Source organism: Pungitius pungitius, chromosome 8, assembly GCF_949316345.1.
Source record: "Pungitius pungitius chromosome 8, fPunPun2.1, whole genome shotgun sequence".
In the NCBI taxonomy this organism is placed as follows: domain Eukaryota; kingdom Metazoa; phylum Chordata; class Actinopteri; order Perciformes; family Gasterosteidae; genus Pungitius; species Pungitius pungitius.
The window spans coordinates 18,569,869-18,595,093 of NC_084907.1; the positions used below are offsets into that span (position 1 = coordinate 18,569,869).

Consider the following 25,225-nt stretch of genomic DNA (forward strand, 5'->3'; position numbering starts at 1 on the left):
TTTGATTTATAAGACTCGGGTATTGCACATGTATGGTTGAGTTGGTGGGGAGTGAATACTGGAAAGCTTAAAGAATGAATGTTTTCTATTGTATTTTTACTGAAACAGAACCGATTCCAGGCCTCTACACAGAATATAAGAATATAGCTGAACAGCCAGATGCTGCTTAGGTCACGGATACAAAGATTTAAGGAAATCTAAAGAAAAGCGGTACTATAATCATCAGTGGCCATGCTTACCTTTGCCAAACAAGGTTGCTTTGGTTTTCATAGAGAGCAACACAGAGCGAGACGTTCACAGAAAGTAAGAAGCTGCACAAGAGAGATGCAGTTAGTTATTTTAGTCAATTGTGTTGGAAATGGGCAGAACATAGACAGGAGGAATGATCAGCATAAACATGAAATATGCATCGAAACATTCTCCTTCAGAAAACCTTTGATTAAGATGTATTCTTGAAAGAAGAAAAGAATTCCTTGTGAAATATAATATCTTTCTGAAATCAGTGATGCCATGGAGACGCTCCTCAAGCCCTCTCTTATCACATGTAGCCACAAAAAGGGCTGGAATTGGTCTGGCGACCTGGTACGTCCACACAGCCCAGCAGTGAACACATCATCTCGTGGTTTCACTGGCTCGGCTTTGCTTCTCTCTCTCTCTCAGACGGTGCGGTGTGTGTGTGTGATGAGAGGAGCAGTGAGTCCGAAGACCACGAGCTGAGCTCCAGCCAAGAGCAATGTAGAAAGAGAGAGAAAGATGGAGGGGAATACAAAGGAAAGAGGGAAACTGGACTTATTGTGCGCGTATTTAAAGGAGAATTTATTTAAAAAAAAAAAAAGAGTGATGAAGAAGGAGAAAAGAGAATAAATGGACAGTGTGGCCAGGAGCAAAGTCAAGAGACTAAAATAGAGAGGGATGAAGAGAGGATAGCTGCACCCGCTCTTCTCTTCTCCCTGGCCTGGCACTCAGCCTTTTGGCAGACACTGTGGTATCCATTGCATATTGGTAACCCTGCAGAGAGCACACACACACACACACACACACAAACAAACGAGACCAGGGTTAAAAGAAACATTGCTAGCTTTGAGGGGATTTTTGAGGCAATGTGCTTTTCTCTCTTTGTAAAAAACAAAGTCTGAGGCATCACACCGCAACTAAGTGAGGAGCCAAGATTGGCCCTTGTTAGACAGAATAATTTTCACAGCTGTTTCCGATCTGTTCGAGCTCCTCGTGGGCCGAGAAGAGGAATGGGAGGGGGGGAGGAGAAAGGAACGGAAAAGCGAGGAAACAAAAAGGAAGGAGAGGAGTTTGGGCAGAAAATAGAAGACACGCTGTCTGTCACTTTGACAATAACTCAATAGCCAATCCCTCCTTTTCCTTTAAACGCACACAGACCCACATGATGTCCCGCCGGGGTTAACAGCGTCCTCGTGAGCTCCTGAGAGAAAATACTTCTCCTTAAAGGAGAGCTTGGATTTCACAACAGCCCAGCTGTTCCACTTGCACCACAAAAGCCTGTGTGGACACACACACACACACAAACAAACAACTCCAAAATAAGGGGAGTGAGCTCCACACAATGGAAAATCTAGCCATTAAGTTCATAAGCGTTTTTGTTTCCTCTGCCTCTTTTGTGAAACCTTCTCCTCTCTCATCTTTTAATCTGCTCCTCCTTCACTCCCATAATACATCTTAAAGCTTTTCAGCTTCAGTGGACACACACACACAATTCACAGCACATTCAAACGCACTCCCACACTTACTTTCATAGTCTCCCCAGTTAGTCACTGTGTCATCATTAGCCGTCCGGTCCAGCTGCTAAAGAGTACACACTGGCTAATACACCCCGCAGAGTGGATACCAGAGCTGTTGGTCAAAGCAAACAGGAAGACGGCACATAGGAAATATATACAAAAGATCTGTTAAAATAACTGTAGCATCTTTTCTTTTGAATGAGAATGAATGATGGGAGGTGTAAGAGGGGAGTATAAAGAGCTCTGTAGACATAAAGAGGACATTTAAGCTTAACGTGTTATTTCATACAGCACTTTCCAGGAGGTGATGGGCATAAATTCTAAAATACACTGCATTCAAAACAAAAGCACCACAACAAAGATGAAATTATAATGACTATACTTACCAATACTAAGAAATGTCAAAGTGTGTTATCATTTTGTATTGTGTGGGTAAAATAGAAGCTAAATGGCCAACCTGCATAAACAGTCAAATGTGATGTTAAAGATTAATTTGCTGCAAAGTTAGAAGGTAAATACATTTTTTTTCTCAAATTTAAATTGCCTGTTGAATCGGATTCCAGTCATTAGATTAACAACCATTGACGGGAAGGCCACAGTCTCCCAGACACTCACACACACCTTCACGTGCACACACTAGCGGAGTAATCCAGCGCTGGCTGTGATGGCAGACCGTCCATCCAAGGGTTTGCATGCTGGGAATCGAACACGCCATCTCCACACAGACACATAAGGTGGGATGAAATCGGATGCACACACACACACACACACACAAACACTGCCATGTCTTATTAGGCCACGACCAGAGTGAACCCCGACCTGTTTTTGATTATCCGTGTGTGGGGTCATATTTGTGTGTGCGCGCACGGATAGTCACCACCTTCTGTAGAATACCTCAGTGACTCAAACATCCGAAGCTGTAATTCATGACCTAACCACACATTTTTTTTACTCTTTTCTATGGAAATCAGGGTGTGTGTGTGTGTGTTAGTGTGTACAGCTGTGGGTCTGCGTGGGGGAGATGTTAATCATTACCACCACAGTGATGAACTGTGGCTGAAAGCCTCTCGCCATGCAAACCCGAACGACGAGTCCTCACAACTCAGAAGTGGGGGGGGGAAACTAGAGGAAACCTCCCTCAATAACAGTTTCCAAGCATAACAACCCTAAACTCTCAGCATACACACACACACACACACAAGAAATGCTCTGCTCCAGTCTCATCAAAAGCCATCGCTCTCCCTGACAAATACAATCGCATGTTGAGAACAGGGTGGAGGAGCAAAAGAAATTCCCACAAAAATAGAGGCTCAACCTTTGTGGTGAGTGTGGCTTCACAATATGGGATTTCTGGAGTGTTCCCAAAACAGGCTTGTGATCCCCTGATAACAGCTGAGGCCCCGAGCCCCCCCCCGCCCGTCCCTTCACTCCACACACACACACACACACACACACACGGTCTCCATGGATCCGCTCCGTGGGACACAATGACACAATCAATCAGTGGATATTGCTTTTATTGACAGTCCCACAAGAGTCTCCTTCTGTTTCATGATCTGTCATCTTTTGTCTTCCCACCGACCCTCTTTCTTCCAACTTCGTGCACCAGTATTTGAGTCTGAAACCCGTTCCTGTCCACTCTTTTCATCCTGTACTGGTCGCTCGATTACCTCCATTGCAGATGCCATCTGAAAAAAATACTATACACAAACACCCGGAAAGTCACACACACACACACACACACACACAGAGAGAGCATTGATTGAAGCCCGTAACAATATCAGACAACACAAAATGATCCCTTCCTTTGGGGGTGGAGAATGAGGAGTTGGGGAGCTCAAGCACCAGGACTCATGCATATTTCATATCTGGTATGATCCTTTCTGGGCCATGCATAATGCAGACATGTTTAAGGATGAGCATTGGGGGGGAGGGGGGGGGGGGGGGGGGGGGGCAGGGATGGATTTAAGTTGGGGCTATTAAATGGAAAATGAGATAACACCCACTAACCATCAGTCCATCATTTCGGGGACTGCACAGAAACAGCAGTGGTCCAGACTCATAACTTGTCTCCATCAGAACCCAGTAGATGGATGACACATTTTAGATTAAGCTCACCGGATGGGTTAACTGGACGACAATTCACACACACACACATTCTTTTTTCTTTTCCTTTGTCTCTATTCATCCTTTTTTTTCTAAATCGTTCCTATGCCCATAACATTATCGGTGCGATCTGGGAATGTGGCAATAACAAGAAGTCAGAAGGGCAAGAAACCACATCTTATTAACGACTTGCACGACCATCTGACTGAGCTCTTTTCTTGTTGCTCTTGTCGTGTTTGTTTGTTTGTTTCAACGTCACTACATAAAGCCCCCTTTCCTTCAGAAAGGAAAGGTGAAGCACATCAATACGCAGTAAAAACTGAGAAAATGTCTCTTGGCAGCAGCCGATGTTCGTCTCCCTTGAATTCCTCTTATGTGCAAAATCCTGTTCCAGTTAACCCAGATGTTGTATATCGGCCCCGCTGTGAGGAAGCCAGGCCACTTGTCCCATCAATAAGTCTTTCAAGCCATATGGTCAGATCATCCTCTGTATTCTGACTTAGCATTCAACAGAAGCCAAGTAAAAGGGGTCAATAAAGGAAATGCTTTCTCTTTGGTGGCTTTAACAGAAAGCTGCCAAAGTGCCCAATTCCTCTACTATCAGTGGGTGTAACCTACATTTTGACAGGAAACAGTCAAAGTGGATATTGAAGGAAGACAAGAGTTTCAGACTATCACTTAGATGGAAACAAGGCAATAAGCTCTCTGGCAGCAGCCTGTCAGTTTAAACAGGCTTGATGTTGGTCTTGCTCCGTCTTTATAGCCTCACTTTCCCTCCATTTCTCATTAGGTGGTTTCGCTCACAGTCTCTTTCCACATTTCTCTGTTCCTCCTTCTCTCTATAATTGCTGATAGCTCAGGGAGCCATTACAGCTGTAAACAAGTACGTTTCCCTTTGGATGTTCTTTTGTGATTTTAAGTTATCTTTTTTCTATTTGCTAATACAAACCTCATCTTTCCTCCCTTTCTACAAACCCATCCCTCAAATCCAGATGAATTACGCATGGCGGAAAAAATACCAGAAATGCGTTTCCCTGGGCCACTAGGGATGTCCACCATCCAATTCCAGTCAAACAGATGTCATACATCATCCTCTCCCTCTCTGAGTAGGACACGCTGCGAGAGAGAGTAAAGGAAGAGTGGAGGAAAAGAGGAAGAACAAAGGAAGGATCCGGGAGGCTTTTGTAGGGAAGCGGGCTAAGAGTCAGACCCCCCATGCTGCACTGCAAGCGCACACATAAGCACAGTAGAATTGTAACAATGGCGAGGATGGGGCTACCCTTCCACCATTCTGCGACCCCTCTGTTACCTGTATATACCTTTTCGTACCAACCTGACTTTTCACACCACCACCTCCCTCCCACTGTGTCCAGATTCTCTCCCGCAAACAATAAAGAAAGTCATTTGCAGTGAATTTACCCACTTTTCCATTAAGTCCGCCAATTGTGCTTTTGCTTTTTGGGCAAATAGGCGTCAGAAAAGGTTGTTGATGGGCTCATTATGATTTGTTGGCGCTGAGAAGAAGTCATCAGTCACAATGGCGGAAGGGGGTTGTCTGGCTGCATGGCTAGATGGTGGTTAGATAGATGGAGCCAGGTAAACCAACCAATAAATGACCCCTATACATCTGGCGTTAAAATGCATTCTGGGTAATTGGAGGGTTAAAATTGCATGAAGTGGTCCGAATGTGTGTTCACGCAATATGGTAAAATAAAGATGCACCGAAGCTGTTCACAGAGAAGAAATACAACTGTAAGTCAACAGTTATTCTTTCTGCTCCGTGAGGCTAAGAACCCGTCCCCCTGGCATATAAATGAGGGTTTTAGCATGCTGTCATGATCCGAACGACAATGGTAGCACGCTGAGGAAAAGGCTAATGATGTTCATGATGGAGTTTGCAACATTAGCATTTAGCTAACATTTGATGAATAAAACTACAAAACACAAAGTACAAACAACACTGTAGGTTTTGCAGGTATTTCGGTCATAACCAAAGTAGCACAACCTGAAGAAGTCTGGGATCACAAAAGTCATTAAGGTGCACTTTCTGGGGAAGCTAAATGTGTAAATAACACCAACCAACAATCGTGCAGCCTCGAATAATATTTAAAAATAACTCACATAAACTCCAATATTCATCCTTTGTATGTCAATCAACAATTAATACAGTAGGTTAACTAAAACAGCAGAGAGCTGTAATTTACAAGCATAATACATTATTTTCTGTGAAATGAGTTGAAACAACCTTCTAAGTTTGCTCAGTCACTATCCATCAAAATAGTACCGTAGATTTAAGGCTTCTGTCTTGCTCCATGAGTGTCAATGTGTTGGTTTGTTGTTGATGTTCACCTAAAGCCTGCTGTGATTGGCTCAAGCCCTCCGAACAGGTTGAGAAAATCTAAATGTAAAGCTGTACACCGGATCTAGATATTATGGATGAATGGATCACATCTAATTAGTTCTGGACCTGGACCACCGACACGGGGGAAAAGCACCGTACATGACATATTAAGATAATTACAAAGTGCTGAAATAAAGTACTTCAATTACGCATTGTCATGATACATTGAACCCGTCACCCCAAAAAACTGTGAAATGTGGCTGATCTGTTGGCTCTTGTCGTAAAGTGTATTGGTTAGGGTTGATATTCAAATCTGAAATGAACATCTGCACTTTGACTGAATAACTACTCAGGCAGAGAGTTGGGCGTCGGTCACTGTACGACAACGACGAATTTCTCCCTTTCTGTCTCCCCCATCCCTCTTTCAGCCTCCCCCTTCTCCCCTTCCTTCCTGACTGTCCTTCTCCATGCCCGGCGTCCTACCCGGTGTCCCGGCTTTCTTCTTTGTGGTTCAGGGATTCTATCTCTCCCTTAAAAGATTCCCCTGTGGCGCCGTGAAGCGAGACAGAGAGGGGGGGCGGGGGGGGGGGGGGGGGGGGGGGGGGAGAGAAAAATCTCATTAGAGGAAGCTGTCAACTAGGGGCCGAGCTCGGACACAGAGAAAATACAAATGGCCTGAAAGACCCAACAGTAATTTGGAGCGCTGCCATGCAGTACATTGCTTTGTGTCAGCTGCATATTGGACGGGGCATTTTATTAAACCAGAAAGACTGGGAAACGTCAAAACAATGGAAAAGATGAAAATCTGCCGATGGAAATAACATTTGTCATTTGTTTTTGTTAGATTGTATGTAATAAAACACATCGGTGACGGATCAAAAAAGAGAGCGCTGCATCCAGCCACATGAGCAGAGGGTTTTAGTCTGGAATACCACAAACACAAAGAAAACGTTGTAGTTTATTTTTTCTGTGGAAATGTGCGTAGTCTTAAATGAACTGCTTGATTTAGGGCAGAAAATTAACTTGCAGAAAATGAGATGCTTGATTAAATCTCAGGAGAAAGCTGGGTATTAGAACAGAGAAGATGCGAGTGTGGTAATTGTATGAGGCATGCAAATTAGTTTGTTATCCATTTATCTATTCCTTAAGAATTTTTCAACTCAAATCGATCGGCAAAAAAAAATTCTTTAATGTCATGAAATGAAGCAGAAGGATATTCTTATTTCAGAAGCTGAAACCAACACATATTGGTCACAAGCCGTTTCCATGGCACTTTAATGTGTTATTGCAGAAAAGCACATGTGGATCTAATAACATGAACAATGTTTGCATTCAGCAGAAGATCCCCAACAATCCTCGTCAGTTAGACGACATGCACAAAGACATTTTTTCAAACGGGACATTTTAACTTTAGAAAACTGATTCAGATACAAGATGAAAACTGTAGAAACAGAGTAAATCCTGCCCCTTCTCTTACTTCTTTCTTCTTCATTAAAAGTCGTCCTCAGCAGCTTTGTAAATAGCTCATGGAGAGCAAACACTGCGGTCAGCTGGTTTCATTTTTTCCAAATGACATCATCCATTATCCACTTGCATTGCAATTTCTCACCTGAAAAAATGTCATCACCTTAAGCCCAACAAAAAATATCCCTTTCTAAAATTCAGCACTCATTAGCTGAAATTAAAACAAGGTTGTCTTTTGCACTTCAAAGGTAGGAAGATGTAAATCAATGTGAAATCTTTGTGCAGCCCCTGGAATCCAAGTACACACACACGCCCCATTTTCTCATCCCCATCTTCCTCTCTTTCTGTCCTTTTGGAAAACTTAAGAAGACAAAGTGCTAAAACACTGCCTCTGCAACTTCTCAAACTCAGCCGGTGATGATGTGACCTCTCCACCCTGGTCTCTTTCCGTCAAGCATAGTTTCCTCTACATCAAAGCCCCACCCCTGTGGGGTGCTCTCACCAGACGAACCAAGCGTTCCTCTGGGATGGTTTAATAAGAGGTGACGCCTTAATGAAGCCAAAAGACTGGATGGCTCTGGCGGAGAGGAGGGCCTCCGCATTAAGCCTGACTTTGCACGTACATCTTGGGCACTCTGAGTCACCGACATTGCCCAGGGAGCTGCGCACTGCACAGAGCTACCGACCAAACGGCAGACGAATTCTCCAGTTCAGTTCATGTTTGCAGTTTGGAAGGCGGGAGAGTGAATGCAAGTGGGGGTTAGGGGTTAGCGGCGTGTACGTCAACGCGTGAGTCAGTGTGTATGGAGCGTGAATCATTATTTATGTCCGTGTACCGTGGGGACAACAAATTAGACACAATCAGAATCCAAAGCTATTTATGGCCAGTAAAATAACAAAAATCAACGACAAGCCTGGTATGCTGAGCAGGTCTGGCCTTGGGTGCAGCTTTGAGATTTAAACAATGCAGAGAGTGACTGTCCCTTCCTGCCAATACTGTATTGCTGGTGGGTCCAGGCTGGATCTTCATTTTAGGGTTGAAAAAAAAAAGACAAATTAACGTTACTTCACCTCTCTGTTTGAAACCGATCCTTATCTTCCTCTAAATGTATTTGAGTGATTGACACATCCTGTATCATCTCATTCGCAATAGATATTATGCATAGGATGTGAAGAAGGTATGAACAGCAAACAGTTCCCGTCAGACACACAGGACTTCATACAAGCCTCCACACAGCCGCAGTCCTGCTTCAAACTTTCTCCTTTTAGGAGCCAACAACCCAAAGTAATGAGTTTCCCGCTGTCGCATTATGACTCACGCCTCCAAGACGCTCAGAAATATCATGGGGAGGATAGTTGAGGAGGCTGCCATGACGCAACAGAGGAAAACAAGAAACCAACAGCATCTGAGTGGGTGTAAAAATAGTCCGAAAACGCATTCATCACTGTGACGAAGAGCATCTCCTTTAGACCGTTTACCTCAATCCTTTTAAAAGCAGAGCACCAAAAAAAAAAAAAAGGTCTTATTAGGCCAAGGGACTGATAAGTAAACGGACCCGAAGACTATTTAAAAACGTTACCAGCTCAGGACTAATATAGCTCGTAGCAATTAATCACCCCCCACAGGAGCAGGGCACTGCTTGAATTCAAGCTTGTACTGAAACACATTCATAACTCCAAAAAGGTTTCACGTTGTGTGCTCAGTGATCAGTTGGTCTGTTATTGGCCAAAGATCAAACCACAAATCAAAACCCCAAATATACAATGGGCTTCGTGTAACCTATATTAAGGTAGGATCCTTTTTTTAGGTGTGGTCATTTTGTTGAAGACCTGGTTGGGAATTCAGGTCAATCTACACAAAGGAAGGACAAATAACAAATTTGAGACCTTGGGCAGAGGTAAAGTAGGTGGAGACACAGACACAGAAAGTAGAAAAGGAGTAAATTTTTTTTTTTTTTTAAATTTAAGAAATTAAATCTTCCCGTTCTCTGAAAAAAATAACAGCTAAGGAAATGTAAGTTAGTGTAGTGAAAGACTACTTTTTACCTGGTTATTTATATGACTTTATAATACAAAGTATAAATATATTATTTTATTTTTAGTGTAACAATGGATTATTTTGATATGAAGTGATGAATTTTGGCTTTAATTAAAAATAGTGATAAAATCAAAGAACAGCTTGAAAGCCTTTCGGTAGCAATCAACATGATTCGTCCAATTGATGTTAGAGAGCGCTGCATCAAATTTTGCTGTAAAGTCTACCGTTTAACTGGGTTGAGAGTTTCTTAAATACTTGTTTTACTGGTTCTACTGGTTTACTGATTCAGAGGACTCACCTTCTAGCAGAAGGTGAGTCCTCTGAATGCAAAAAGAAGCCGAATTCTACTCCCTTGCTACTTTGGTCTCGACCAGTAGTGTCACGTCTTCTTCAATACAGCACAATGTTCATTTGGTAAATCATGGTCCTATTTAGAGTGGAATAGACCATAATGCTTCAGGGCGGGGTCAGTGGGACTGACAGATGTCTTGATCGAGGTAAAGTCAATGAAATACAAACATTTTTAGGCTCATTGAACATATGAACTGCAAATAAATTTGAAAAAAAGTTTGATACTTTCTCGTTCAGTAAACTTGAGTGAAATCCGGAGGAGCACTTCATCTCCAAGTGCCAATTCATTCTTCATTTCTTCATATCTTTTTTTTCAGATTCGGCTCCCTAAATTTCAAATGACTCCAATACTCGCCCCGAATCGACGAATGAAAGCACTCGGAAATATGATCATCACGGATGCCCACTTAGCCGGCGAACCCCAGAACCAGCAGCCCCCTCTGCCAGGATAACCTCTGGACTAAAATAAGTCCCACATGTGCACATTTGGCAGGAGCATGACCCTATTAACCCTAATCGAGGCTATGCTCGGCCTTCGCTAATGACACCCCTGCCCTCCCTCCTCTGGTCCGTGGAGGGCTGACTGACAGTCACGGTGCGCAGACACAAACAAACACAGCAGATCATTGGGCATGGACACACACACACACACACACACACATATAGGACCTGTGGAGGCTGATTGTGTGTCGAAGAGGAGGAGGTCAAACAACAGATGGCTTACAGGGGATTGGTGTGACTCAACTTCTAGTCTAGTAAACAAACGCACACACTCTCAGCAATTAAGCAAAAAGATAATACTGCTTTTTTTCCCTAATGTCTCTTAAATGGTTGCATTTTATTGTCAAATTCAAAAACCGCCAATATGAAACCTAAGGAATATTTACGAGTGACAATGTTTTAGAAGTGGACTTTTAAAGGGTGACATGGAAGACTGTGCTGTAATAAAATGGTCAGCTCAGTTTAGCATATTAGTATGCTAACGGTGGCTAATATCAGACTGTGTAACCCTAAGTAACGCTGAGGCTGACGAGAATGTCCAACAACCAGGCTGAATGTGACCTTGGTGCTGGTTTCTCTTCTTATTTCACATTATATCACATGCCTAAACCAGTAAGATCAACAAGATAAACATTTGAATGACAACCGCACATTGTAGACAGTGGATACAAATCCCAAAAGTCGTTTGTATAAACGTTATATTAAACTGCAACAAAATATGATCTAGAGTCAGAATAATGACATGCAACATGTTGATCCCTCAAAGCCTTATGGGAAAGGGAGCTGGTCAGAAGTGTCCCATGAATGGCTCAAAAAGGTATTGCCAAATATAAAGCGGATGATTGTCAAAATAAGTTATGAAAGGGACCCTTCCAAGCAACACCGTGGGTGAGAACCTGCGACGTGAGCGTGTCGAGGCATTGATGTTTCTTCTCTGTGGGCCAACCGCGACTCTTTGGATGCTCCGTCAGCTGTCAAGCAGTTATCATCACCGTCACTTCCACCGAGACTTGTGAAGCTCGATGCCGACCGACATTACGGTGCCTGTACCCTCTGGGGGGGGGGGGGGGGGGGGGCACTACAGGGAGACTTCTGGGAATGAGACACTGTACCTTTATGGACGAGACTGCAGCTCTCTCTCCGGCTGTTGGATAAACACAGATTCAAGAGGACAGACACCGAGGCAAGAACAAATAACTTGAGAGTGTGTGTGTGTGTGTGTGTGTGTGTGTGTATGTGTGTGTCTCAGCGACAGTCCAGTGTAGGTCTATTGTGTTTGGGAAGCAGACCCGTTCACTCTCCCTCCCGTTGTCCCACATCATTAATCAGACCAGACAGAATAAAGTCGCTGTGCAAAGAACACACACTGGCGCTCAGAAGGAAGCCGGATGACGACAACTCAGTCAAAGCTGGAGCAGTGGAGCAAAACTCTATATCAATAACACATTTGTTGAGAATATCCATTTAATATACGTATGACTGCAATATGCTGACATTTTAAAATGAATATTCTTCACATTAAATTCCTAAAGAATGTATCTTTAATAGAAATTGTTGCAATCGCTCTCTTTCATATGGATTAACTGTCACACACTCAGAGTTTAGACAGTAAAATCAGCTTCTTCTCTGCCACATTAACAACATAACAAACTTAGCAGTAGATTATTCCATGCTGGCACACACAAACACACACCAGGAAACAAGTGGAAATCCACAAACAGATATAGACACACACACACACACACACACTGAGGCGGCTAACCTAGCGAGAAAAGTTAAACAAGTATTTTATTTGACCTCTGTGCGTGTCTTCCGAATGAATCTGCAGGCCCGTCTGCATGTTCACACACATGACAATCGACGCACAAAAACCCAAACAGAAGGGGAGGAGCCGAGAAGACATGATTGAGATGTTTTTTTTGTTTTTTTTCAGACACGATAATCAGGAGGTCACGATGTGGAGAACAAGAAGGTCAGTGTGTCACGTCAGGACTAACAAAAGACCATTTAAACAACGCCTACATGCTCGGCGCTCCGATGTCATCCTCCCCATCTTGCATTGACGTCAAATTGGAACATGAGATTGCTTATTTCGGCAGGACGCCATCTGAAAGTGAAAATAAAAAAACGGAGGCACGCTTTCTGGCTCAGGTGTCAAGCTCCTAAATATTACAGGTTTAAACTTTGCGGAGGCCATTGTTCGTAAACCACCAAGCACGGGCAGGCGCGTGTGTCAGCGTACACAAACACACACACACACAAACAAAAGGAGCTACGGTGTCGCTACACCTGCCTCAGCACATCCATTAGTTACACAAAGAGTCTCCAGCATTTAACACCTGCTGTCACACGCGTTTCCCCCCCCAAACCCGCCACCTCCCACATGTCTCCCACACACACACGCGCACACACACACACACAAACACACACTCCGTACGCCACCGGCGTGAGGACGCCAATATCGACTTAAGACAGAAGAAGAGTGAGGGAAAACACCTTTTGTCTCCATATCCCCCCGCACAAACACACACAATGTCAACAATCCCCCCCCTCATTACGAGACATTTACTCTCATGTGTCAATCAATGACAAGAGGCTCCATTTTACTGGCTTGAAACCACATCAGGAAGAAGGACTCGGGGCGTCATTACGCACGGTTTTGACAGATGTGGATCAGACCCCCGGCTTATTAACAGTGCTTTGAAGATGAAAATGCCATTAAAATCATTAGAAGAAAAACAAACAAACAAGTCCAAGATTCTTACGGAGCGGGCCAGATGGTAAAGTGTGCCATTAAAAGATATTGAGGCCACGAGCCGAGGTAGTGTGATCTCGGTGTTACCACATGACAGGAAGACAGGACTTTCCATCCACTGCGGCTTCTGCAATCTGCCTTCCTCCCGTTTCATCAGCAGAGCTGCAGGCAAACAATTTACATTTCACTCCGACTGCGCTCGCACGGCCATCATTATACGACTATTAGGTTCCCGCTTAAAGTGGCTATAATGAGGAAGACGGTTTAAAAGAGATAAATAAATAAGCACATAGATAAATAAAAAGGGCAGACAGGGAATGGTCTTGTCAGAATCAAACGAGGAAACAAATTGCACCCCAAGACCTCCTATAAATATTGAAGTCTTTGATCTCCCCACCAAATGAGCGATTTGGTCTGTGGGGTAAATGATGAGTGTGTGTGTGTGTGTGTGTGTGTGAGTAATGTGGACTGTGTACGCCCTAGGCCACGTCGTTTTACAGAGGGGGTTGAGTCGAGGCAAAGCTAAGCTCACTGTTGAAGAATGTTAGAGACACACGGTCCAGATCACAAGCCTCCCTGACTATGCATGTCCAGTCAGCTTCACTGGCCTAAAGTGCCGACTCAGTGTCGGAGATGATGCCATCGGTAGAGAGAAGAGGTGTAAGAGGTGGGGCACAAGAACACAGAACAATGCTTGGCAGGGAAACAATAGAAGTAATGATAGGAACAGTATAATGCAGGAAAACCCTTGTACTAATGTGCAAATATGGCATAAATAAGCAAATTTGTGTTTGGAATTTACTGCTTTTCATATAGCTCCTGTTTAGATGAACTGAGTTGCTTCGGTTCTTATTCAGATGTAAATACCAATAATAATGAGTTGCACTCATTTGCTAATTGTCAGAATTCCCTCTCTCTCAATTTAGAAATCTAGCTAACATGCTAATGATCGGATCGTCCACATGTTGCACAATAGCCAAGACACACTACGCTAAGGGATAGAAACCAGGTAGAATTTCCGCAAAAACTGAGAAATGGACAATTTGTAGCTGCTATGTTGCCAGCTAAGGGACAGGCCATTTTAAAGGCCTTCAGAATGAGTTAGTTTGTTCAGCTAAAATTTAACATTTCCCTTTGTGATCTTTTAGAAATCCACAGCCCGCAACTTAAAAACCAGACACAGGACAGCTACTTTTACTTATCATTTGCTAAAGGTAATGTAGTGCTTTTTGTAACATTTCAAATAATTGCTGTATTATGTCATGATGGACAGAGCCCAATGCAAATGACAGAATCCCTCCAAAATGAATGTGTGAGGATCAATCCTCTGACATGATCCAATGTCGAAGTAACACCGGCTTGACGGGTTGGAGACACAGTTCTGCTACACCTGCGGGCCAAGCAATCTTTTATGGAAACACGACTACTTGTGCATCTTGGTGCTTGTAAAAGGCTGCGAGGAACCATCCCGCCCGTCTGTCTGTCTGTCTGCGTTCTGGTTGACCCGAGACGAGCGCTGTTCTGCGGGAAAAACCCCAAAGGCGAGGATTAGATGGGAGAAAAGGGGATTTGCTGGTTAGAAGCGGACCTCTGACATGCAAACAACAGACTTTACATTCAGGAGATCAGCTCAGCCTTCTTTCTGCCTCTGGAATTCACAGGGAAGGCAGCACTTAACCAAAGTCATATTCACGGTCATGGCTGGCCAGGGAAACCGCTTGATACCCAGGCAGTCACGTGACCGACCGGCTGATGAGACAGCTTTGGAAGCATCGGTGTGATTGCACGTTACATCAGCAACTGAGATTATTGTGTTGTACGGTGACAATGTTCATGTGAATCATCATCTGATAAATTGGACCAAGTGAAAAGTGAAACTACATCTTGCCAATTTGATTATATTTCCAGGTGCACATTTCGTTTTTTTTCCAAATGTAACTACATATTTCCAGTGTTGGGTATCATAACCATAGTCAAAGCTCATTTGAGCTCTTTATTACATTTTGTCTTTGAGCCATAACTACAAGAGTATCGGGTTGAGAAATAAATCAAGAGAGGGGCTTACAGTGAAAGGATACCTGGCTGGTGAGTTAACCAGCTCTCTGCTTTCACAAGATTGTCAGACCTTACAAATGGAAGCCACAGCTCAAGCACTTAAAAAATGCATCATTGTCTAATTACACAAGTTTAAGTCAATCCCAATGTCCCCGTCAGATTCTTTGAATCCTTAAATTTGACACTTTTCAACAGAAAAAGCTTTTGAACTGAGCTGTGGAACACAAACCCATTTCATTGAACCACAGCCAAAAACCATTTTAAAAACCTTTTCATTTCATTTGGGTATCACTTTGCCCACACAGCCCTTTGCTGCTTTGTATTAAAATCGACCATAAGGCGAGAAAACACTCTGCAAAGTCTGACGTCATGTGAGCGACAGCTTCTACGCGTCTATCCTTATTTGTCCTGCTCCTTTTGTCACACTGATAATGCAGTACTTGTCTGGTCGGTTGTCAAGGCAGCAGCAAACTTACAGAACACTCATCGCCTTGACAACCTGCACAAATAAACTTGGCCAGATGAACGATAAAGAAAGACAGAGAGGAGTGTGAGAGAGAGGACAGCAGAGCTCTAAGTGGTTTTAAAGCTGAGGCAACAGAGACATGATTTTGTGCAATAAGGGTGATGATGGCTTCTTTCTGATTGCTGAGAGAACTTTGTCAGGTGTCTGCATTACTGGCTCACATTTCCATCCATCTTAATCCAAAATGACTCAATGTCTGTGCCTACGCTGTCTCCTTGCAAACCACAGACCTTAAAAGTACATGTCATGGTTCTCTAAATCTTCCTGCCTGAACTAGCTACAGCCTGCACCATGACAATGGCATTTGTGTGTTTGAGTTCAAGCCTGGCACACATGTCATCCGTCCTTCTATCCGAACCGCAATAGCACATACTTAAAGAATTAAAAAAACTAATGAAATAGTGGAGGTTGCAGGAAGTGGAGCTTGACCTATAAATTGTCCAAACTGTGTTGGAGCGAAATGCTTATGATAACCGGCTAGCACCAAACAAGTACAGCTGATACTTATCGGGACGTTGTAAGTTTTTTTTTTTTTTTTTACTTGAGATGAAAAATGTCTTTATGGTCACAGTAAATTTAAGAAAACATGCAACCTATCCTGTCCTTAACCGTTGGAGGTTAATGGCAAACCTCAACACCACCATAGTTCATCCTATGGGTAACATGCGTGTCTGTTTCATGGCCATCAGTCTGAAAGATATCTCACTGAAAATTTCTCAAAAGGAAACCGTGGCCCGAGGATTTGAGATGACAAACTTTGTGGCCACCGATCGAAACACGTTGTCTAATTCAATGGCAATTTCCCCTCAACAGCCGATGACATCCGACCCCTGTGGCAAAAAAAACTGTCAATATGCTACTACCTCATATTTTTAACTCAAAGATGACAGTGATCAAAACTCAAATAATGACGTAGAAACATTTAAACTACGAAATCCATGAATGAGCCAAACCGGAGCCTTTGGTTATTAATATTTAAAACTAAAGTGTTTCCAATGAACGCTTCCCCCCACTGGTCTCCCTATTTTCTTTCTGGTTTGTGTGTGCGCTGACCTAATGTCTACGTGAGGAAGTTGGTTACCTCAAGCCTCCATCAGAGGAAGCTGGCCATGCTTCAGAGCCTTTTTTGATCTCCTTCCTGCCCACCTCCATTCTCTCTGCACTTAGATCAGTTGATAGATACCTGTACAGCTTGGCGCACGCACGCACGCACACACACACACAGGAATAAGAAAAACACCAAGTACTCAACTAAAGAAAAAGTGTCAGTGAAGCAGATGAACAGAAGCAAGGACAGCGTCATGGCTCATCCAGCCTGTTGGATACAGCTTTGACGCACGCAGAGCTGTGAAAAGAACCACGGGGACACCTCGCCCACTCCTCAGATGACAACAAATCACAGAGACAGGGGGGAGGAGGTACACGGCTTAAAGCTGAGACAACGTGCGAGAATAGATTGAAGAGTTAAATTGAATTAAAAAAAAGTCAACAAAGTGCATTACAGCAATAGAAAAATAGAAATAACATTCAACTCACACACACACACACAAAGTTTCCTGGCTGACACATTTGACCTTTTATCAATATATTAAATAAGCCTTGTGGTTTCTCCTATGTGCTGTTTGATGGACTGGTTGTCTGGGCCCTTCAATATTAGACAGCAACACTCAGTTCTTAGGTCAATATGCCACTTAGCCCAACCAATAATCAGTAGGCCTGCAGAATCAATAAACCAATCAAATAATTTAACACTGCACAGTCATCAAACCCCTCTTGCAGTTTGGACAAATGAGGCTTTGGGTTCCACTGGGAGTTTGGGTCTATAATGAAAATAGAAGAAGTAATTAAAGTAATGGGGAAGTCAAAGAGAAACTGTCAGCATGTCTAACTTACAATGTTGGTCTTTATAAACCAAGTAATGATCTCTGATGAATTGCCACCCTGTAGCTCCGAGCAGTTGCTGTTGATTTCTGGACTTTTGACAATCACATGCTCCAGTTCAAGCATGAGCCACACAGAACAAGGACGACAACGGGGATAACGCACTGCTGGGCTGTTGTGCAATACTGACCTCTAACGGCTGCCATTTAAACATTAAACAGGCCACTCTTTCCAAAAACACCACCACTGAGGAGGTCTTCCAAACACATGAAATCCATCTAGGACTGTATGTTCAAACCACTCTGCGGGTACACCTCTGATCAAGGATTCCCCCCTCCCCCCCCCCCCCCCCCCCTCCGATGGGAACAGGTGGCTGGACAGAGAGAACTGGGGGGGATAAAGCAGGAGCAGGAGAGAATCAAAGAAGTCTTTGAAGTGGTGCACTGCTTATGAGCTCGCTGCACTGGGTTGGGAGTCTTTAAAACTGGATAGATGAGAAGGTGAATGGTTGGATGGATGCAGGGAGGAGGAAGAGGGGGTCCGCGTGGATGAAGGGTTAGTGAGCTGAGGTGGATGCCTGTGATATGTCAGATTCCCAATGAATGAACACAGACAAAGGGAAATTAAAGAGAAGCACCTGATTAAAAAAGGAAACTTTTTAGTTTCGGCCATGGATGGAGCGCACATAATATGGACGTCAATACAAACTCACATCAGAGAAACAGAGGGTTTAGAGTGATAGTGTGAGTTACTATTGCTTGCCCCAAACGTTTTAAGTGACATACAGTAAATGAATGCTTTGAACAATGGAAGAATGTCTTTTGTTCAAAGCACAAAGACAACCTTTAGAGAGCAATGATACCAGTTTGCTGGAGTAAAAAAAACCGAAACAATTCACCAGTCAAAAGTACCTGGAGAAGCGGAAACAATCAGCATGACATGAGTGAACTCTCTACTGGGGTGGGCGGGTCGATATCGCAGGCCTGAGCACAGTAAATGCTAACTTGCTTTGCATTTGACGGCAGTGAATCCGCCTCCCTTTATTTCCGGAGACAGTTCAAAAGGCAGCTTAGCACGCTAAGCCTTCATTAATGCACGGATCAGCACCAGGGCAGAAATCGGAGTGAATTAGCATCGGTAGCGCACAGATAAGGGAGGAAAACAGGGGTTCGCTAACGTGAGAAGAATGATAACTAGCCGTTACATCCAAGGTGTATTAATTCACCGCAGAGCTTAACACATTCATGCAAATAATGTTGCAATAAAGTGCACGGTGGACTTTATTTGAAAACCTATGGCCTATGCATGCATATATTTTTCTCTTTAGGGTGTGTATACATACTCATTTAATTTTAATTATGTGGAATAGCAAAATAAGAATTTCATTGTACAGATGACAATAATTATCTTGAATCTTTAAACTTGAACGTTGTGTTTCAAACCAGACGAAGATTAGTTTAGTCCTACATTCCCCTGACAGGCATTTCACCAGAACAGAGATTCACTGTGGTTTCCAACATCCCTAACCATTGATATTCACCTGCATACATGCTTTCAGATGCACAAGTTCAGTTTAGGGTAGCAGTTTGAAGGGTTTTAAATAGGTGAGACCAGAAATATAATGCGCACGCGCACGCACACACACACACACACACACACGCACACACACAATCTTCTGCGAGGGCGCAAACAGGCTTTTCTGATGCCTATCAGGTCTTAATCCAAATGCATGAGCACCTGTTTCAGATGACCTTGATAAGAGAATCAGGGAAGATAATGCAGCTGTGGATCAGAGTGAAGTTACTCGCTCTATAAAGCAACACAGAGACTTAGACAGCTGTCCCGTTCAATAAAGCTCTATTAAGGCCACATGAAAGTGTCCGTTTGGTTTGATTAGATGCAGCAACGTACAACAACGTTCTCTGTACAAATAAGGAGTCTATCCGATTGTGGGTTTTATTATTGTAAGAGCTACTGAGTTAACTGAATAGGACTCGTACAATGTGGTGTTTGTGTTTTTTGTGTCATTCTGTTCACAAATAAGTCAGCAGCTCTGTTGCCACCACAGAATTAAATAAAAGGATGGATTGGCCTTTTCTTGTGCCAATACAGATCATTATTAATTTTTCTGAGTTGGCATTTATTTTCGTTTGCATTATAAACTATTCCCCTTAGACATTACCTTAAAACCCCATCCAATTTAATTAAATCCCTGGTCAATTTCCTATCAGTAGTGCAACAGAGGGACTTGGCAGCAACTAATGTGACTATTTCAGAGAGCCAAAGTTTGACATGTTTGCCTCCTCCTGGTCATTTTAGTGCGCTTCACTACCAGAGAAGAAATTCAATTAACTATATCAGTATTATAAATCGGGGATCAGAAAGGCTGTTGGATTAGAGGACATTAAAATAACCGGTCCTCTCTCTTTTATCTAGTTAATAAATCCAATCGCTACAAAAAAGACATCTAAAACACAAAGTATACAAATACGATACTGGAGAACAGGCAAAAATGAACACAATAGGAGAAAGAAAAAAAAAAGCATGGCTGCCATTGTGTAAATGAGAGCTATAATTACTGAGCTGACCCACTGACCTGACTAAATCAGCCTTAATAAAATAAGGAGGAGTCAAAGCAGTGAGGGTACAGTCAACATTTCTGAGATGGAATGGTTGAAAACCATCCGTCACATTGGCATCTCTAAAGGCGTAGCGCTGTTGTTCAGGGACAACACAAGCACAGTTTATTCCTCATACTAACGAGACAAATATCAAGAAAATGGGATTATTCTGCACGACTGCAGAACAGCACTGTTATTCCTAGTTTCACCAGAGCCGATATATAAAATAGGTTTAAGTCAAAATGCCTCATTGAATACTAACAATACAGGAGGTACAGATAGCCATTCAGAGCAACCCAACACCTCGCCCATCTCCTGTTACACGTCAGGAGCCCACCTGCCGGATGAGATGACACGACGCGCTTTTATGCCTTATAGTTCCGTCAACATCAACATCATCCAGGCTTGCAAATACATTCAGAAAATCGTATTACATCATATTAAGGAATCAGTGCACTCTCCTACTGGTGAAGGTAAAACAATGTGTCAAAATGACCAATCAGAAAATGCCTCCGGACTGAAAGCTCGCTTTAATAACAAATGTGTCTTTACCTCTGATCGTCACTAAGGCCGCCATTAGGTCTAAGCTGGGGAGAGGAGAACTGAGGAATACTATTGGAATTCAGCTGTGGTTTCCTCTCTAGCTTTGACCTTTGTGCATGTTTTTGTGTCGGCTCTTGAATTTCGATGCTGGTATTTTACTGGAATTCATCAGCTGATCGGCGGCCCCTCAGGTTGTACGCGGTCTTCGTCTCCTGTGGCTGTCCGTCGGAGTCTGTGCCTTTACAATTTACTTACATGCTGTGTTTTGTGTAGGTACAATAGGATGAAATAACAAGGTGAAAAGGCAAACAGGAAGCTGGGGGGGGGGGGGGGGGGGGGAACAGCAGCAGATAGACGACAAGGGGAGACAGAGAAGAGGGATGAAAACTGTTTCAAGTTCAGCCCAATACCGTCTGAGAACCCAAAAGGTCAAACTATGATTTATATCAGGGTTTCACAGCTCTCTGGGTTTGGATTATCTGTGAACATACATCATACATCACATGACCCAGCGGACCTGTCAAAATATAACCCCTTCAGAATAAATTTCCTCCCGACGACAAAGACAAAACAGACCATTTATACAAGATAAAGCCCCGTCATTTGCCTCTTGACCCAAACGAGTGCCATCGCAGGTGTTGTTGCTGCTTTTTTCTTTTTCCAAAACCAGCCTGTAGGCGGGAAATAAGACCGTACAGGGTATGGGAGCGGACCGCCAAAACCCAAACTAGTGTCTCATGTGTGGCTCCAACCACCAATGGCTTCGCCCCCCCCCCCCCCCCCACTCATCACCCTTTAACTGAATCTTCTTCTTCTTCTTCTTCGCCAGAGCGCTTTGATATAACTGTGAGACAGTTTTATTTGCATGGCGGTCTTGTTAACACGGTGAATAGCGGGGCCGGCTTGTGTTATGCAGATTGGACCAGGTTACCGAGGGGACAGACGTCGGCAAGCCATTCAGGCCTGGGTAAAAAAAACTTAACATCAGTCCCTCTTGTCCTACTGCAAGCATCTTTTCTCCTCCTCTTTTTTTATCCCCCCCCCCCCCCCCCTTTGTCACTGCTGCTTTTAGCCAGCTAAAGCGTCGGGCTGAAGCCCTGCTGGATACAAGGAGAGGCTTTGTCCAGCGCCAGTCAGCTCTGGCAACTTGACCTAAACCTGCTGCTTTAAATAAAGTTTTATGTTGGTGGAAATGAAGGAATCGCAAAGGGCAAGATCGCATTGGAATGAGTCCTCCTTTGTAGTCTGATTCATGTCTGGACTGACCCCACCCTACCAACGGGTCAAGTGTAACCTTTTAAGTGGACATTAGTTGCCGCTCTAAAACGCGCCGGGCTCATGCAGAGATGCAGAGGAACGTCACATGATCGGCCCGATCAGGTAGCGCATTCACACTCAAGAGCACATGCTAATACGCCTGGTAATGAGTCTCATTAGTAAAAAGGAAAATCCATCAGGCCAAAGGCACGCATTAATAATTCAAAAAGGAGCAGCGCACTCAGCTTACGGAGCTACACAGGCCCACTGACACACAAGCAGCCAGGTAACAGGAGCTCCTCTTTTATTTTTTTTATTTTTTCCTTCACCCAGAGCAGGTTGGGCTGAGCAGCCTGGGTTTGCAATTTCCACAACCTCATCCAGAGAGCTTTCAGGAGATGCTGGGAGTCAGGGAACCAGCACCTGCACACGTTGAGAGCCATCCAGATCAAGCCACTGAGAATTTGCTTCTGTCTATTCTTAAAACCAGGCTTGAAGTCCACAGAAAACTCACGTCACACAAGTATGCCACTTGTCGCTGCCATAGTGTTCCTTGGAAAGTACATGTTGTACCACTAAGTTTGCAGTCACGGGGCTGGTGTGTTTACCATTTACTTGGGTCAAATGACAGCTAAAGTGAATTCTTGGCGGTGGTGTGTTGGTCGGCCCGGGAGATTCTAAAAACCAAACAGTAGACTGGTTCCTCTCTTTACACTGAATGGGAAATGCCTCAACACCCTCAGTCAACTTACTATAAAAGACCAGGCTGAATCCCGCCAGGAGGCTCAGTGGGAACATCTTCTACATTAAGAAACAGGAGAAATGTTTATCCATTTAATACTTAGTAAATTGTCTATTTCAGTGACTCCTTTCAAATGACACTTCTTAAAAGTATAGAGAACGTTAAATATAGCCTAAAAAAAAAAAAATCATAGGTTTGATTTGTCCAATGAGGAGGAGCCTTGTTGACCTCGCTTTTCCCAGCAAATCACAGTGATTTTCAACATAATACCTCTTCTATTTACAAATGTTTTGACTCCAATGGTACCAGACGAACAGCACCGACCTCAGAGTCGCTCAAAGTCCACCGCAGTCCAAAACACATTGCTACAGTACCACATCTGGCAAAATTTGCATAAAAACACAGTCATCTTTTTTCTTCGGGGGAAGAGCCAGGGAAAGTCTTCTACGCAGAAACAAAGCTTCGTTGCAGCTATAAAACTCATTTAGTCCGTGTCCACTGACAAACGTTTTATTCCAGCCGGTCGGAGAGGGGAAACTTAACTTGTTATTGTCAGAGTGCAAAGTCAAGCAATTAAAAGCTGCATTCCTGGGCCAGCTGTTGCCCCTGTAACAGTTGACTTGAAAGCACTGATGGTCTTTATGATTCAGATCCTCCTGTTCTATTGTGGATTTCCAGTGAGATAGAGAGAATGCCTGAAGGACTTTCATATAAACGTATAAAAAGGAAGCCTGCTCCAACCTCGTTGCCCTTTCTTTCATCAAAAATGCTGCACATTTTACTGCTATTTAAATCAGTATTTACGAGGAGAACTGTTGATACGAATAATCCGGGCACGCTATCAAATGAGAGGGTAAATCCAAATACAACTGAATTAAAAATTCCGTGACGCGCTGGTTTTCTGCAGACTGATCGTCACTGGCCGCCTAAACGTCGCGGGGACAGCGAGCTCAGAACATCTCCATGGATTCAGCGCTGCTCAAAGAGCGACTTTGTTACCCAGTGTTGGCGTTCATCAGAATCAGCCGATACCAATGAACTAACAAATGTCCAGCGCTCTCCTTGGCGAGTGTGTGGCGCTGCATTCCTAGGACGGAGTTGCACACATTAGATACACACACACACACACACACACACACGCTAAACCCAAACCTCCTGCCCTTAGAACACACATGGACAGAACAAAGGTTTCTCCACAATAGTACGGAGGGCCGATTCAATTTAGAGTACCAGAGATCTGAAAGGATCCTCTCGAATGCTACTTCTTAAATATCAAACCCTTAAAGTTGTTTTTGTTGTTTAAACAAATGTTGAATGGTGGAATTCAACATGCCAAATTGTTGGGGGCTTTAACACGGGTTGTTGGCTCACTATTTCAGGGCAGAATATAATTCTGTTTGCGTACTAATCCATTGATCTCAGTTTACCCTGCGCGAGAGTGGTTTGATGTGGAATGCATCCCCCGCCTTTGGTACAGGGGGGAAATCATTGCGATCAATGCGCATCTGTAGTGAAGCAAAGCCGTTACCTCCATTCGTGCAGTGCAAAGCCAGGACACTGCTCTCCACAGGTGATGCATGGCTGCCCTCTCTGTGGCTCTTCTGCAGGGTGCAGCTTTTGGAGAAACAGGAACAGGAGGTGACGGGTGACATAGTTGCTTTTTTTTCTCCCATTCAGACAACAAACACTGTATGTAGCTCAAAATGTCAAACAGTCAGCTGCAACGTTCTAGAAGTTACATCACGTGCAGTATCCTTAAAATACTGCACGTGATCACAAGCATCACAAGTCAGAGTATTATTTGAGAACTTTTGTTATGAATGGAGTTCTTCAAGTGGATTAACTACGACAAAACACGCTGGCTCCTTAATGGCATGGCATCCGATATAAAAAAGATAATAAAAGAGATCTCTGGTTGATGGAGAGGAGACATTTTGTTGTTTAACAGATGAACGCATGCGCTTAGCAACAGGACCGAGTAGCGAACAACCAACAACAGATAAAATACGCCGCATCCGTTTTTCTTTTCAATGAATTAAAGCAAATTGATGCACACTCTAAAACCACCAAACTTTTTAACTTTGTTTTTGCTGCCTACCTACCGGTCTGCTGGAACTTCTCGTTTTAAAGCTGCGATTGAACATGACAGAATGGCCACAGGTCAGTGACGGCACGGTGCGCTACTGGGGAGAACGGAGGAGACCAGGGATCAGTGCGCAAAACTCTCCGTCCGCGCGAACGTCTCCAAAACACACCTCCGCAGTGGTACCAGATACTTTGCTATTAACCTACT

General features: G+C 43.6%; 1 protein-coding gene across 1 annotated transcript in view; it reads right to left on the bottom strand.

Moving 5' to 3' along the window:
* The window catches only part of prickle2b (prickle homolog 2b), a 68,745-nt gene extending 43,520 nt beyond the window's left edge, over positions 1-25,225 (bottom strand). The window contains exons 1-2 of the mRNA XM_037491236.2: positions 25,035-25,225; positions 24,461-24,546 (exon numbers count right to left, since the gene is read on the bottom strand). Of these exons, the coding sequence (XP_037347133.2) occupies positions 24,461-24,546; positions 25,035-25,076 (128 nt within the window). The 5' untranslated portion in view covers positions 25,077-25,225. The remainder of the gene's footprint in view (positions 1-24,460; positions 24,547-25,034) is intronic.